Genomic DNA, 17,382 nt, shown 5'->3' on the forward strand with positions numbered 1-17,382 from the left:
GCCGCGCCGCGCTCCGCCCGCCGCCTGTGCGCGCGTCCCGGCCCCGGCCCCGGCCCCGGCCAGCTGCGGCTCGCTCCTCGGCGCGGCGCGGCGCGCCTCCACGCTCGCTAGGTGCGCTCGCATTTAAGGTGGACGGGCGGAGATCGCGGCGCCCTTCTCGCGGCCCGCGGCGATCCCGTCCTGAACGTGCGGAAACCAGGCCGTGGGAGAAGAAGGGGCGCGGGAGGGAGAACGGGGAACCGCGCGCGGGGAGGGCGGTCCGAGTTTCGGAAAGCTCCCGCGCCAACCTTTCCATGGAGTCTCCAGCCGAGCTCTTATGATAGCAGGGAAGGTGTGGCTTAAATATGTTAATAGCGGAGGGGGTTGGGGGAGCGGGGAGGGAGAGACTGACTGTTGACCTATATTTGGAAAGAAATCCATTTTCACTGACTGGATGCCAGCTACCTCTGCAGGTAGTTCGGAGGAACTCCGGAACCAGGAAGCTCGCGGCGCGCGCGGGGTGGGGTGGGCGGCTGTCTGGGGAGGGGCTGACTGCTTGCGGAATCTCCCGATGAACAAATTAGCTATCATTAAGGAGGATTAGAATAATGGTTAGCGTAAGGAAGGGGTCGTTGGTGAAGGGAAAAGAGTTCAGGTTCTTGTTTTAAGCCCCTTTCAACCAATATGCGTGACGTTAGGTGCGCTTTAATGATGATGGTGACGATGAGGATGATGATGATACTGATACTGATATTAACGGTCACGCATCCGATGCCCTCCTTCTCCCAAGTAGCCGTGATGCAATGCCGGCTCAGTTACTTGTCCCTCCCCCGCCCCCCATGGGGGAACAGGTCTGGCGCTGCGCATCCTGAGGAAAATCGATGGGTCGTGCTGTGTTCGGGCGCAGTTGCAGAAGAGCGATTGGCAGGGCGATAATTCTAATGCCAATACTCACGGTGACGACAGTGCTTTTTATTTAAATAAATAATAAAAACGAGCGCCGCAGGCAGTCGGGCATCCTCGCCAGCAAAAGCTTGCCAGGAGCCACTGAGGGCGAGGTGGCTAAACTCACGTGTTGTTAACTGTTGTTATTTGCACGCATAAAATAAGTCGATGCCGGGGGGGGGGGGGAATAAGCCATCCGTGTCACCCGATCGGCGAGGTCCAAGAGGGTCGCTTGGGCGTGTGGGGGAAGGGGGCAAGATGCAGCCAGAACCAGCTAACCAACTCGCGTGGGTATTCCTGCACCGATCACCCCCATCGACCCACGCCTCCCTTCCCTCTTCCCCTCCTGCATCCCACCAAGGAGACCGGACCGTATCGATGCAAGGCACCCACCCTCGCGCACCACCCGCCTGCAAACTTCCTGGGGGACCGGTTTTGTGTGGGTCCCCACGGAGGAGACCGATCGACACTTAAGGAGTAGGAAAGCGGGGTGGGGGAGCAGGCGAGGAGGAAGGCAGGGCGAAAGCGCGAGCGGGGATGCTGTGATGGAGATGCCTTGACGCTCCCACCGCTCCTAAGCCCCCCCCCCCGCGAGAACGTCTGAACGGGGCGGGCGGTGTTTTTCTGACCTGTGTCATCAGCCTGTCGGCTCCCGTGTTCTCCTCATCCTTGAAAATAATGTCCGGGTTGTAGTTCGGGGTCAGCTCCTTGAAGCGCTCCGAGGTCCTGCTGATCTTGCCCTCGTACCTCCCGCTGGCGCCCAGGGTCTTCTCTGCCACGTTGGGAATGAACTGCTTGTAGGCCAGCGGGGTCAGCTTCTTCGGGTGCCGCCTCTTGCCAAACCCCCTGCCCGGCCCGCAGGCCAGCCCGGAAGAGAGGAGCAGGGCGCCCAGGAAGACTATCAGCCCAGCTTTTCCCCGGAGCGGCATTCCGGCCGCGGGGGAGGCGGCCGCTCGTTCCCCCCGCGCCACGCCGCCCTGCTTCCCCGCCGGCCGCGGCGCGTGTCCTCCCCGCGCTCGCCGCCGCCGCCTCCCGGGAGAGCCGCCGCCGCGGTCTCGCCGAGCGCTCGCCCCCGGCCGCCGCGCCGGGGATGCTACCCCCCGACTCCGCGCAGCGAGACAGGTGCTGGAACGGCGGCTTCGAGGTCGAGGCTGGCGATAACGGGACTCATCGGAGTTCGGATCGTGGCACGGAGAGCCCGCGGTCTCCGAGGGAGGAAGAAAGGAGAAGGGAGGGAGGAAGGAACAGAAAAGGGGGAAAGGGAAAGGGCTCGATTCGACTGCGAGCTCGGCTAGCAGGGCTTATGCGAGGCGCCTGCCTTTGGTTCTATATTATAGCTGCCCGTGCCGGGTTCTGATTGGCCGAGGCGAGGGAAGCTGCCTTCTGATGGATTAACCCTGAAGAAGGCAAAAAACAACAACAACCCAAAAAATCTTGGAAGATCTCTCTCTCTCTCTCTCTCTCTCTCTCGCTGCTCTTTGTAACCTGAAGGGCTTGGAAATGGAAGGGGTGGAGACACCGCTTTCTTGGGATAACATCAATTACATATTGCAACGCTTTGCTTTTTTCTTTCGCTCCTCTTAAACTTTTTTTTTTTTTTTTCCTGGCAGGAGGGTGCATTTGGCAGCAGGAGGAAAGCGCGTGGAATATGGGTGCATGTGGATTTGAATGGGGGCGAGACTTCTTGAAACGCGCGTCTTTCTGCGTGTCTGTGATTCTGTCTGCCCGCCCGTCCAATGAAAGGGACACAATAGCTGGAAACTCCAAACCCAGACAATTAATATCTGGCGAGGCGTTTTGCAAAAGGTGGGGCGGGGTGTGGGAAAAATAGAGACAGCACGCGCTGGTGCGGGTTTGGAGGGCTGGGCAGACCGGCCTGCGAAGGAGGCCGGCCAGCTCCGAACCGACCTGTCCCCACCGCGCGGCGGCGGGCGCTCAGAGAAATCGAGGAAAAAGACCAGAGAATACATCTTTCCACGCATTCCCTCTTCCGGCGGGCGGGGGGGGGGGGTCACACGGTGTGGCTGGCCAAGGTGCAGATGCTGTAGCCTCTCTGAGCACGCAGGGCAACGAAACCGGGGCAAAGCGCACAGCCCGTGCGTGGAAATCCGGACAGACTGCGAGCACGTTTGCGTTTCTTTGCAGCGCATTCCTACCTACTTCAGCTCAGGAGTAAGTTCGAGAGAGCAAATTGTTCAGTTGAGCAAGGCTGGGTGACCCTGCAACTCTAGGCCTGCCCTTACTCCCAGGCAACACGCTTTCCTGAGAATAAGCCCTCTGAACTCCACGAGGCTTCCTTCTGAGTAGACACGTGTCTACTTGTCTACCCAAGTCCGTCCGTCCTCTTGAAAGAAGCGTCGGAGTCACCAGCGGTGAAAGGCGCGGAGGGGGCTGCGCTAAATGTTAATTTATTGTTATCTCCCGCTGGCTGGCAAGTGATGGCTTCATTCCGACCTGCAAAAAGCTCCTGGTCAGACACAGGTGCTGCCAGGCAAGCAAAGTCGCGAGGAAATGGAACTGATAAGGCGCCTTCAACAGCAAAAGGGCCAAACTTCTGCAGGTTTGCTACTGGCAAACCTGTTGCGCTTTCCTTTCCTTTCCTTTTTTTTTGTGGGGGTGGGCCTCTGAAGGAAAATGTGATTGATTGATTGATTGATTGATTGATTGATTTTACTGCACTGCCATACTGCCACGGAGCCCATAGGCTCTCTGCGTGGTTTACAAAATACCATTTCCCTCAAGAATCCGGTAACTTCAAGTCACTGACTGCATAACTGCAACTCTGTGAAGACGATGCTTCTTCTGCAAAGTTTTCATTTACCCATCTAGGAAACTAGGAAAGGACTCTCCGGGGTGCCTAGAAGAAACTCCGAAAGCGTTTCCAGCTTGTGAAATGTCCAGTTTAAACCTAACTTCTTAAAACATATTTGCTTATAGGTAAGGCAATCCCACTGCCAGGGCTTCCGGTATCTTTATTTCTTTGAATAACTGAGTTCAATAAACACGCATTCACAAACTTAAATAAGAGAAAAAAGAAAAGGTAACGTGGTTTCTTGTGTAAAAAAATAACCTGGTAAGCATACGCTTCTCTTCACTTACTCCAGAGTAGTCCCACTGCGGGAATCGGGACTGCTCCGGAGCTGAGTTGTAGTTCTGCTGCCGCACTTGCTAAGTGGTGTCCCAACCAGCTGGGCCCCCCCAAATCTACGGCATACACCTGGGAGTAACGCCTGCTGATTTCAAGGGAACTTACATCTAAGTTGCAGGGGTAAGCTGCACTCTCTTATGGGCTTACTTGGAAGTCAAGTCCGTAGAAATACAGGGCATTCTTCTTGGTCCGCAAGGAAATATTCCCTGGAGAAAGACGTTCTCCACAGGAGTAGATCGAAACGGGATCGCCTGGAATGTTGGCGCTGTGGCTCAACTACTTCGGGGATCGGAGCTCTGAAGGACTGGACGCCTGAGAGGAGGGGGACCTGCCTCGACCGGATGGACCAAGTTCGCCCGAAGGTTCCCAAGCAGAAGTCCCCCCGCCCCCCCCGCGCGCCCAGCATTCGTTTATTTCACCGCGGCAGGCATCGATTTTCGGCCAGCCGCCCCGCGGCCGCCGCACGCTCAGCGCCTGGCACTGGCCAGAGCGAGCAAGTGCAAAAAGTGCGCGCCGCCCCGTCTAACTTTCCCGAGAGACACGCTCTTGCGCCCGAGAGGACAGCTCCCCTCCCGCGCACCGGCCGCACGGCTGCCCCGCGCGGAGAAGCTGCGGACTGCGGCGCGCAGACATGCGCGGCCCCCGGTGGGCGCCCCCCGCGCCCGCGAGGACGGGGCTCTCCTTCCATGGGCGCCGCTTGAGCAGGGCCAGGAGGGGAGAGGAGCAGCTGGCGAGGGCGATCGTGCTGGGAGCGGTGCCCGCGCCTCCCCTCGCCCCCGCCTGCCCCCTCCCCTCCCCGCAACGCGGGGCTCGATCCCGGCCTTGCGGGGCGAGGCAGGCGGGCGCGGAGGTTCCGCCCCACCAGACGACGGCAGGGAGAACCGCGGAGGGCCTGCCCGCCCCCGCGACCGCCTCGCCTCGCCTCGCCTCCTTTCATTAGCGGCTTGCCATATGTACAAACCAGTGACCCAAAGATTAGCAGGAGAGGAAACGCGCCAAGGAGGAATTAATTACTACACGCGAGTAATAAAAAGTGGGAAGCAGAGGGCGGGCGGGCGGGAGGCAAGTTGTAACCAACGAGGAAGCTCAGATTGCTCCTGCTATCAAAGGAGGGATGAAAGAAAGCAGAGCTGCCCGTGGCTGGGACTGCGTCCAGTCAGTTTCACCTTGGCTCCCGGCCTCCCGCTGTTTCCTACTATTCCGGAGAGGGAGAGAGAAGAGCGCGATTTACTTCCAGGGAGAGGGGATCGCGGCAGGCCGGCGCTGTTCCCTGAGGGGCACGTGCGCGCCAGATCCCCTTCCCGCCCGGATGCGTGCCTTGGCAAGGAGAGAGGCCGCGCCGGCAGCGCATCCCTGCGCACGCATCCCGAGAGAAAGCGGGCAACCCAGTGGGGCATCGAGCTGAGCCGCACAAAGGCTGCTCCCGGGTGGCCCAAAGGTAAAGGTTTCCCCGTGACACTAAAGCCCAGTCATGCCTCGCTGCTGGGGGCGGTGCTCATCCGCGTTTGTCCGCAGGCGGTCTCCATGGCCACGGCTAAACACCCGAGGCGCACGGACACGGTTACCTGCCCACCGAAGTGGTGAACCGAAGCGGCCCCTATTTATCTACTTGCATTTGCTGGGACAAAGCACGGCAGCTCACCCCTCGTGTGGATTCGAACTGCCGCCCTTTCCACCAACCGGCCCAGCAGCACAGCAGCTTAAACCACTGCGCCACCCGCAGTCTCACCCAGCGCTGAGTGATCGAGGGCAATCCTACCCAGGCTGAGATAGCCAGAAAGCCTCTCTTTAACTAATGACTGTTCTTCCAAGGTTTCTCTGTGCTTTAAAATGAGTTCCTCTTGTCCTAGCAAGGGTAGGTGGGGTGAAGAATTGTTTTCCTTGCGCAGCGCATGTCCCTAGGAAGCTGGTTGAAGGCAAACGGGGCCATCCCTCCCTCCCTCCTGTCACACACAGAGATGCTTTGGAGCATGGAACGTCTTTGCACACTTCACAGGGGGAAGCTTGTGCATGCAGAGAGGCACCTTGGAAGCCCCTCTGGTTCATTGTGCAGCACTGCTTGTACTTTGAATATTTATAGGAATAAAATCGTTGGGGGAAAATATACCCAAATATAAACAAACTGCACCCAAATCCAACCAACAGATTCTGGGCCCAGCTGAACTCTGTAAAAGGATTAAACACTTGGATTAAAACAAAAATCAATGGGATGTCAGTTGCCTTAGAGAGCTGGAACTCACGCTATGGTGGGTTTGCTTGGTCTTGCTTCTGAAAGAGCCCATGTGGAAGCTTTCTTCAAAGCTGTCAGGGGAAGAGGGGGAAAAAGACAACTCCCTCCCCCCCCGCTTCACAGTGAAGATACACTGTGGGGCAAGCAGCTCCAGGCTCTGTTCAGTTCAAGTTCAAAGATGGCAGCCACATCACCAGTGATAGCAACCCCATCCCCCCCAAAAAAGAAAATATGACTATTTCCTCTGGTTTGGAGCCTTACAGATCAAATCCTCCATCTGTTCTTCCTCTCCCCTCCTGGGATCTAGGAAGATCCTTTACTCCATCCCTACCTCTGTACCTGAAACCCAGATTCTTTAGAATAAGATCCTTCTTTCTAGTCCCAGAGGTTTCCAGATAGGGCTGCTCTTCCCCAAAGTCATGTCCTCCAAATTTATTGAACTGTAAGTCATACCACCACCACGGTAACACCATATGGGGATGATGGGATTTGTAGTCCATGCTGGCCAGTAATGATGGGATACCCAGGTTGCAGGGAAGGCTCTGTGATATAGCATAATCAAAGTTCAGAACCAGAGGGGGCAGGAAGGCAGGTGACCTAACATGGGGCAGCTGGTCATACTCCTAAGGGATGGTCGCTGTGCCGCTGCCTCAGGTTAGCCTCTCACAAAGGTCCATCAGGTGCACTCTGCTCTTTCTACGCATTTTGTTTGCGATTCACACCCTAGGCAGGTAGCAAACTTTTCTCAGCCCACAACCCTCTCTCCAGGGACTCCTCCAGGCTCCTGGCTCCTGACGGCCTCCTTGCGGCCACCTTGCCAAAGCTTGCCAAGGGTCTGCCTAGTGCTCAGTCCCTGGGTGGGAGACCACCTGGGAATCTCCATACATCCCCCAGTGGAAAAAACGCAGGTGGCCGTCTGCACCCAGCACCATCCCATGCATGCCTGCTCAGAAGGAAGCTATGCAAGAGGTCGGAGCGCTGGCAGAGCTGCTTTGCATGAAGATGGTCCCAGTTTGAGAGACTCGGGTTCCTCCAGGCAAAAAGCTCTGCCAGAAATCCAGGAGTTCTGCTACCAGTCAGTGCTGACCATGCTGGGGTATAAGGACCAACGCCAAGTCCTGATACATTCAAGATAATGTTCTTCTGGGTGTGTTTAGGAATGTATTTTAAATGCATTAAAACTGGCAGACCTTAGCACGGACTGGCACTTTGGTCCCAGCCTCCAAATTCTCGTGTCCAAAGTCTAGGCGCTTTCTGGGCACCCTTGGGCTCCCGCATATCCTTCCCCAACTTTTGCATGTTTCCCTTCAAGATGCCTGGCCTATGCACGCTCATTAATCGTGCCTTGCAAGTCTGAGTACAAACATGCTCGCTCAGATGCCATTCGCACCATTGACTCTCAGCCCGACCTACCTCACAGGGTTGTTGTGAGGGTACAGATGGAGAGGAGCTGCCTCGGATTCCTTGAAAGCGAAAAAGGGCTAGAAGAGAAATGGTTTATATATATGTACACACACACACAGATTTACTCTGTGCTCCCTGGCTGCAATGAGCAAGTCATGTTTGGAGAAAGGACTCAGTCTGTCCTCAAGCATATTTGTTCCTATGAGGACATTTGTGCCCAAAAGCAGTGGGCCTCTGTCTCCGTCCACGCGGAGACGGGGGGCGCTCTCCATTTTCCCACACGCCCCGACTCCGCTTCGCCTTCGTCTCCCCCCCATTCCTGTTACTGCTCCAATTTCCACGGCGGGACTCGGACGCGCCCGGGAAGCCCCGAGCGCCCGGCCTCTCCTTCGCGACGCGGGGGCGCGCGGGGTCCCTCTGGCCCCAGCACGCCGGCCCGCCCCTTCGCCCGGCCCTCCCGACGCAGTTCCTCCCGGGGGCGGCAGGAGGCTCCACTGCCCACTGCGCCCTCCGCGTGGGGGCTGCTCGGGGGGGGAGAAGCCCGTTCCGGCGCGCGGCACGGCAGGGCGCTCTTGGCGAGCTCCGTGGCGGTCAGGCAGCGCCGCCGTCGGGGGCGCCCACGTCCCGAGCCGCTCGCCCCCCGCCGCCGCCCCTCGCCTCCTCCAGCGCCTGCTTCTGGGGCCTAAACCCGAGGCAGTGGCAGGAACGGGTGCGCTTCGGGGCACGGCGCAGGGCCTCGTCCCCTGCGCACTGGCCGCCGCCCATTCCCGCACGCCAGGAGCTGTAACGCAGGGAACGAGGGCCCCGAGCGGGAGGCGCGCCTTCCCAGCGCCAGGGCCGCGCCCGGCCCTGCGCCAAGCGCCCCCCCCCTCCGCCTCCCCGCGGCCCAGCCGGGCCCCTTCCGCGCTCTCCGCGGCGGACGTCGGGGCTGTCCTCCCGACCACCCCCTCGTCCTCCTCTGGCTCGCCAAGAGGCCCTTTCCCCGGAGCGCTCAGGCCGGGAAGGCCTCTCCTGTTGCGCGGGCGCGTGGAGGACGCGCAGCCCGCCCGGAGCATCTGCTCGCCTTCCAAGCCTCGCTGCGCCTGAGAAGCGTCCCTCGCCAGCCAGGCCGGCAATAGCCTGAACCCGCCGCGAGGGGTTCCGACACGATCGCGGCAGCCAGCGCACCGGGCTCCCGCGGCGCCGCTGCCTGCAGGTGGTCTCTCCATCCCGCTCCCAGCCCGCTGCCAGTGCCCCGAAATGTGGAAGCTCCGCCTGGGAGGTTCGCCTCAATGTTGGCGGGGCTTCCGTTGGGGTCGCAGGTTTCCAGGTGAGCGTCGTCATTGAAACTCACCACTCCACGACCAAGGCTGAACTTCCAGAGGTCTTTCACGCTCTGCATGGCTCAAGGCCCCCTTTCAGCCACTGCCTCTTGGGCCCAGTTCTGCAGCCGCCTGTGGGGTCCTGAGCAATCCTTGCTCCTGCTGCGAGATCCCCATGTCTGCCTTGATGGGAGCGCTCAGATGCCTTTCACTTTCTGCCTCCCCATCCTCACACTGCAAGGCCTGTGAAGCACACTCCCCTCATTGCTGGTACCTCTTTCCTGTTCTGCAGCGTCCCTGTGACATCTGGGTACCTGAGGTGCTGAGCTGTGGCCAGACCATTAGCATACCAAACAGGTGGCAGGCCAACACGCCTGGAGGGCACCGGGTTGGGGAAGGCTGGGAGCCAGCATTGCGGTAGCCTCCGGTTCCCTTCTCACCCATCCCTGTGGGCTTCCCAGGGCCTCGTTCCCATACCGGGGTGGTCAGCCTTTTCTGTGCGGCTGCTGCTGCAAATTCGCTAGTGCAGCACAGCTTCACCCCGCTTTGCGCCACTGACTATCCGCTGGACTGATAATCAGGCCGCTCTGCATGGCCGGCACCAAAGGGGCGGGCTCTGAAGCCAGAATGGGGCTTCATGCAGAATACTTGTGCTGGAGGAGCAGCAGTGATCCCATATTATGTAGGATGACCACAGAGCCCTTCAGGGTGCCTGACAGCCAGGGTGCCTAGTGGTTGGAGTGCTGGGCTGGGGCTCAGGAGACCTGCTTTCTGGCTCCCGTTCAGCCATGAAGCTCACCGAGTGACTTGGGGCCAGTCACAGACTCTGGAAAGCAGGGTTCTCTCCCCTCTTTGCAGCTCCAGCCCAAGGTCAGCCCACGTGAGGCAGGAGGTCACTCACATGCTTCGCCCACCCATGTGCCCCACTTCCTCCACCTCGCTGCTGCATGCTGCGTCTCCCCCACTTGCCCCTGCTGTGTCTCCTGCCCCCCCCCCCGGGCTTCCCCACTGCCCCCCACCTTTTGCTGCTGCTGCTGGCCCCTGAGCCAGGTGCTCCACGGGGCACCCCTCCCAAGCCGTGCCTCGCTGCTTGCTGTTTGCAGCCCATAGCGCTCTTTGGAGAGGCAGCACCTCTGCCCTTTCTGGAGGACCCTGAGGAGATCCCCAAGGCGAGCCAGAGGGTGGCTGCTAACTTAGCCTCTGGGCTCTCAAGCCTCTGCGTCGTTCAACTGGACCACACAGCCGCTCCCAGGGACCTGTTCGTGCTGCTCTCCCGCTGTGGCAACTGTCGGAGCAGGAGCGAGGCTGGTGGGTCTCTCCAGAGCATCGACCCGTCCGGTAGCACCTGCCCTGTGGCCTCCATGCAGGGGGGCTCCGGGCAGTGTGTGTGTGATGAGCACGGAAGCTGCCACTCCTCCGCCTGAGGCAGGGTCTCCACCCTAGGTCATGGGCTGGCCAGCCCTGCTCCCGCTTACAGCCTGTGCACATCTAAGCTGGAATGATCTTGGGGGCTTGTCGGAACCCCGTGATTCGTCCCATCCAATCTCGGTGTTCATTATCCCAGTGAATTTCCACTGCCAGCCTGAGGACACCACTGCAAAAGCCTTTTTATTTCCCTCCCGCAAGCCTGGGGTAAACCCCGTGGTGAGGGACTTCTGCTGTTATACATGGGCTTCATTATTCCACATCATGATTCAGTAATATAAAAGATGAGAGATTTCATCTATTTTTAGCCTCTTTTAGTTAAAAATAACTGAACTAGTAGCCTATTACTTTGCATTATTTAAGTGCAGGGAGAGGCGCTGGAGCGTCTTTCCTCACGATGGAGTTGGTTAAGGTCTTATTTTTAAACTTTTCAAGGTTCAGTGCCTTAATTTAATTTGCTTTTATGAATGCAGTGGCAACATTAGCGATGAAGATGGTTTCTTTGCACAGGGAGGGGGAACCCCAGATCCTCTCTCTCTCTCTCTCTCTGTTTCCAACTGTAGTGTAATTGTTCATTCTTTCTGTACCCACCTCCTATAGATAACAATTATCACTTTAGTGGGTGTTAAAGTTGGATTTTTGGAACCTTTAAAAAATCTGTGATATTTATCAGGAAAAAGTGGGCCATATACTTCTCCCCTTTCAAATGAAAGCAGCATGTTAACACTGCGAACAACCCTTCAGGAACAACTCCTGTGCACATCCCATTTACCTGAATGAGATTTGTACATAGGCACAGTGATGCCCTTGAGCAGCTCCCATTCATTTCAATGGGGAATATGTGAGAGACTTTCTTAATAGCTTGTATAAAATTAGCATGTTGAAAATGGGAAACAGTACAGCAGCTTAAACTATGCACTTTTCCTTTCTTTACCTAGAAGGTCACTCTTTTTAATACAGGAGATGAGCTGACATTACTGGCAATTCTTCACAAATATTTATGGCTTGCCTTCTAGTTTTGAGAGTCTTTGAGAAATGCATGCCTGCTCATTGACACCTCTTGCCTTGCCCTCACTCTCAATTGACTTGACTTGCCCAATGTGTGTGATCCCTGATTGGCTAGGATGATCAACGAACTGATGAAGGAAGGAGAAAGAAGCAGTGGGGTGGCAGAGAGTGGGAGACATAACTGGAGATTTAAAAAAGAGTGATATCTGTACAAATGTTCACCAGGAAGTATTTCTGCTCCACATAAATCCCTCTTTTTGACTCAGAAACATACCGTGGACAGTGGTCATTGTTTGCCTTTAGTATAAAAAGTGTTATCCTTAATTAAAACAGTCAAATAGTTTTCTGCCGATGACGATGATAAAAGAGACACTTTCCTGATTGATTTATAAATTGTTAATGTTTCTGTCCTGCTCATTAACTCAAGAGCTTACTTCTGGGATTATGCATTTTGTCCTTACCACAGTCAGGCTAACAGAAAGGTGGCCCAAGAGATTAACCAAAAATTATAATGCTGGTTTCTGTTACTGTCATTTGGTTCACACTGGTGGTTAGCAGTTTTTTAAAAACTTAAAAGTATGATAATATTTTTGTTACTAATTAGAATAGTGGTTGGCCTGAATTCAGCGTGTTGGAGAGGCTTAGAAGGGAGGGGTGTTCCACTGGTAGGCAAGGCCAAAGGTGAAGGATCAGCCAAAATACCCAAAACAGCAACCTATTTTATCTTAACACTCTGGGTGCCAGTAACTACGCCTTAGGAAAAGCAATTCGATCTTTTAGAAAAGAGGAAGAAACTGCACAAGAGCCAGGAAGCCGCCAAACAGTCAGACAGTGGGGCAAATGATACATTCACGGAAGAATAGTATAACCAATTCACCTGCTCCTCAGTTCTGCCCCTGTCCGAGCGCAGCTCTGACAAGCTGGGCTACTTGTAGGGTGCTTGATGGGATCGTTCCAAATTGCTTTGGCGTTCTAGTGCTACACTTTGCATTTGACCCACAGGACTTGCCAGCTTGGCTGCCACAAGTAACCCCCCTGCTACCTAGCCAGGTGTATCAATATTGGAATCAATGGCAAGAAAATGCATGTGATTTGGCTGGTCGTGCGCTTTATTTGCAATGATAGGCTGAAATGGGACTTAAGTGTATGGTGGATAATTCAAATACTGCAGAAGATTGTTTTTTTCAAAAAATGGCTGTGATAGTTATCTGTGGCCCATCTCTCCCAGATTTCTTACCAGGACCCACCAGATGCTTCTTCCCAGATGCCTCTTACGGAAGCTCACCATGCCTCTTACCGACGCCGTGCCATGGCTTTTGCCACACCTCTTACCGTGACTCTCAGGTGCCTCTTCAGGATGTGCGGCCGTGCCGCTCACCACACGCTCCTCCCCTTGGAGCAACCGGGTGCCCACAAGCCTTGGAGTGCCCTTCCACAAGCCATGCTCAGGGCCTCCCCCACTGTCAGCCGTGGCAGCTCCCGATCCACCTTCCCACCACCACCCTTGCCTGGAGCAGAGGGAGAGGCCGGAGAACAAGCAGGCTGCAGTGGTGAGGAGGAGGAGCGGCTCCAGTGGCTGCTGCCCAAGGGCATCTGCGCCAGCATCCTTTGAAGCTGGCAAGGCTGGAAGGTAGTCATTGGCCCCAGATTTCCCTGTGAGCTTCATGTCTGAGCAAGACCTGTCCAGTTCTAGCTAACACTCTTTCAACCCAGACCTGTCCAGTTTCAACCCAGACCTGTCCAGTTCTAGCTAACACTCTTTCAACCCAGACCTGTCCAGTTTCAACCCAGACCTGTCCAGTTCTAGCTAACACTCTTGCCTCCGTGAAACAGGCTATTACATTACTATTTGCTCATTGGAATGGGTTTTAAACTACTTATAATTGTTTAAAACCAGGAATTTTACACTGTATTTATTGTATTTGAATTGTATCCATATTGTACTATTGGACCTAAGCTTATGCAATGTTGGGAACTGCTCAGAGAATCTTGGCTATTGGGCAGTATAGGCAAAATAATAATAATAGTAGTAGTAGTAATATTCTACCTTTCCAGATTGACCTGATTATTGTAAAACCCTTGCATATTGCATAGAGTCTGGATTCTGGGAATGAGGTTCCTACAGCTTTGTGCTATAGCAGTTTCATTTCCTATATAACCTTTTATCTAAGGAGTACCTAGAAGACAGAGGGATGGGCGGCCGTGCCCCTTCTGAAGGCAATCTTTGCCCGGCGTTTTCCTGTGCCATTGATCTCAGGTAGCTGATGCTGTGAACCAGAGTGTGGTCTTTGAAGGCCTTCTTCATAATTTTCCTTCAAAACTTCCCACTCCACAGAGGACTCTTTGCCTCATTGTACTGAGATACGTTCAAAGAGAATAACTGCTCATGGGCCGCACTTGGAGGGACAGAAGGAAACTTTCAGAAGAATCTGAGTGATTCTCTGAGGCAGCGCATCAGAGCCGCTTGATGCTTTAAAATACACATCTTCCAGCAGGAATATCCCAGGGAGCATTTTGCCTCAACTACAAAGTTTGCTTGGTCAGAAGTTTAAAAAAGAAAGAAACAGGAAGGTCACCAAAGCATGGGAGATCTGCGCCGGACTGGGGGAAAGAGGTGGGCAACATTCACCTGCTTGGACAAAGTCTGAGAAGAGGACCTACTAAAGAAATTGCCGACTGCTTCCGATTTATGTACCAATCATGCTGCTTAAACTGCCAGATCTTTCCTTGGAAGTCAGCCCAGTTGTAGTCAAGGGGTAAGTCTGCATGGGATTCCAGTCTTGGGTCCCGCAACTCCAAAGATTTGGGGAGGGGCACGCCATGTGAAATCCATTCTTCCACTGGCTTTCCTTGTTCTGATAAAAAATACCATTGAATCCAAGTTTCTGAGAGTTATCATTGGCTTTTGCCCATGACAGCCATGTGAAACATCCACATATGAATTATGGTACCTACTAATACTAAATGTTGGGAACAGAAACACATCTTGTTTCATTTTGGGGGATTTGTGATGCACCCAGTTGTTTGCACACACAGATGTACCTCTATACATGTAACTGAAAGCATTGCAAGGCAGATGAATGACATTCACATCTAAATACATCTTCAGATGTCAAATTACTTCTGACAGTCATGTTGGGGAAAGTCAAATGCATAAGGAGAAAAGGAAGACCAAATATGAGATGGACTGAGCCCGTAAGGAGAGCCACAGTTCTGAGCTGAGAAGAGTTGAGCGGGGCTGTGAAGGAAAGACTGTTCTGGAGGACATTCATTTATAGGATCATTGTGAGTTGGAGATGACTTGGTGGCAAATATCAACAAAGGGCTTGACCCAGCAAAAGCTTACAGCACTGGCTTCCAGTGCAGTGAGACAGGGTCCTGGTTCAGTGTGACGTGTGGCGCCCCGTGGGCACCAGTTTGCATATAGGCAGTGCCAGTGTTGCGCAAACCCAGTGCGCACGCGTTAAGATCCCGAGCAGGATCTGCAGATGCAGCCGGGTGCCATGGTGGGCTGCTGTGTCACGCAAAGAGCTCCAATGTCAGACAGACTGCGCAGTGGAAGGGCGTTCTTCCTTATTGCCCAGTTCAGTAAGTGATGTCATCATGTCTCCATACCTTATTGGCTGCGGGGCGCCAAGATGTCACTGTATTTGCTATGTGGTTCCTAATTAGCTGGGATCATGGAGCGAAAACCGTGCTTCCAGGGAAAAAGCAATAAAAACTGGAGAGGCAAAGATGATGAAGCATGCAAAAGGAGTAGGAATTAGGGTTTTTTTTCCACATCCATTCTTTTGTCCTCCCAGAAATGGCAATGTTCATATCAAAACTGAGATTCTATAACAAAAGAAGAGAAATAGAAAGGAAATTTGGAGTGGCCTGCAGTCTTGGCAATGCTTCCAAAAATATCCTTCAGCGGACTGGAATGAAGCTTTTCCAGAGGGGGATTTATAAAATGGAGCCGCCAATGGAATGGGAAACAGCACAAAGCAGCAGCAGCAGCAGGCTCATGCGGTGAGAGCGGTTCCCTAAGACACCCTACCGACTCCACCAACGCCAGCTCTGCCCTCTGTTGTTGTTGTGTGCCAGCAAATCATCTCTGATGGCCCTTTGAAAGAAAGCTCTCCAAAATGGCCAACCCACAATTAGCTGTTCTAATTTCTAGGCAGTGGTGTCCTTTATGGTGTCCGTCCATCTTGCATTTGGTCTTCCTTTCCAGCTTCTGTCTTCAACTTTCCCAAGCACGATTGTCTTCTCCAGGGAGTTTTACCTTCTTACGACGTGCCAAAGGTGTGGCAGCCTCAGATTTGTCTTGTTGCTTCTGGGAAAAGCTCTGGCTTGTTTTGATCTAGGACCCACTTGTTCATCTGTCTGTCAGTCCGGGGTATTCCCAAAAGTTTCCTCCAATACCATGTCTTGAATGCGTCAATTTTCTTCCTGTCAGCTTTCTTCTCTGCCCTCTACTGGACCAATAATACAGCAGAAGTACAATAATGAATAAGGACTGAGTTATAACCCAAACTTATATACGTCTTCTTGGAAACAAGTCCCACTAAATCCAACACAATTTATTTTCAGTAAGCGTACGATCAGATAACAGACCCTCCACTGTGCGTACCTCAGATGTCAGAATCAACTGGACAACCCAGTCGCCATCTTTTCATGGACTGAGAGTGTTGCTGCTTCAGACTGAGCCCTGCCTGATCAGCTCTTTTTATGTGGTGTTCCTGTTCGGCTGGTCCTGGAAATTCTTTGTTAGAAAGTGAGCTGTAATTGCAACATGTGCTCATGCTTATACAAGAAGATGTTCCCCTCATCAAACTCTACTAGAAGGACAACTCAAGTGTTGACCTCAACTTAAGATGATGATGATGGCCATTTGAAGCAAACTTGAGGATATGAATGGCTCATGTTGAGTTTGGACATTTGGAAAGATATTGGGAATGGGAGTGTGGAATGTGGGATGTGAAAGGAGATGGCATGCTTCTGGTTTGGAGTTCAGAGAAACAAATGCATGCAGAAGGACTGATTGGATGCACATGGATTAGGAAGGTAGTTAGGCAAGTGCAGAGAGAATTTGACAACAGGAAGAGAAGCTTCACAGCCACAAAGAGGCGGATGCTTCAGACAATGCCTGTTACGCACAAAGGAAGCTCCTTGCTCCCCTTGCACGTGGGATCAGGGTATGTTGGAAGGAGAGTGGAAGTGGTTTGGCTGAAGAACCAGGAAAGATATAAAACAGAACTAGGCAGGGGCAAAGTCAGGAGTGGAGTCTGTAAGTGCACAAGTGATGCCCTCTGCTGGTGAGGCTGAAGTCTGCTCACAGGAAGGGCAAGTAATAGAGGGGTTGGGAAGGAGCCAGGCAGAGAGTCAGTAAGGATATTTGAGTCCAAGGAGGCCTGTTGGGGTTTCTCAAAAAGGCGCAACAGCTCAGCTCTTGGAGTCCTGTGATTGCAGTCCACCTGTGGACGCCATCCCTGTGGCTGCACGTCCAAGATGTTCAGAATGAAAGGATCTAAAATGTCGGCATTTTGGTTGGTAAGAATATGTGCACTGAGCAAAATAAGTCTTCGCTCTGCATACTAAACAGTGACGCCCTCCCAGAATAGATGGATGCAGGATTTCTTGAATATTAGAATCTAAATTTGAACTCCTTGTTCTTTGGTTTGGGGAGTGACATAGACTTAGCAAGCAGGTCATGTTCGCAGTTGCATTCAATCAGGCAATGTGCCTTCCGGGTCACATTTCTAGATTTTTGAAAAGATGAGATATGACCATGTTTTGTGTGCACAATCACTCGAAAGGGAGGTGCTAAGAGAAACAGAAAGGCATGAGTTACATTCAGACTGAAACAATCTTCTTTACTCTAGCAGGGCGAAGCTGGCTTGCCTAAAGTACACAAGCACGCAGACTGCATCAAGACTTGGTGTTTGGGTAAGGAGGAG

At 53.8% G+C, this 17,382-nt stretch overlaps 1 protein-coding gene across 1 annotated transcript in view; it reads right to left on the bottom strand.

Moving 5' to 3' along the window:
* Window positions 1–1,853, bottom strand: part of SHH (sonic hedgehog signaling molecule) — a 26,818-nt gene extending 24,965 nt beyond the window's left edge. The window contains exon 1 of the mRNA XM_044425003.1: window positions 1,554–1,853. Within this exon, the coding sequence (XP_044280938.1) occupies window positions 1,554–1,853 (300 nt within the window). The remainder of the gene's footprint in view (window positions 1–1,553) is intronic.
* Between the last annotated feature and the right edge of the window lie 15,529 nt (window positions 1,854–17,382).

Source organism: Varanus komodoensis, unplaced genomic scaffold, assembly GCF_004798865.1.
Source record: "Varanus komodoensis strain SLA01 unplaced genomic scaffold, ASM479886v1 scaffold15, whole genome shotgun sequence".
Classification (NCBI taxonomy): Eukaryota; Metazoa; Chordata; class Lepidosauria; order Squamata; family Varanidae; genus Varanus; species Varanus komodoensis.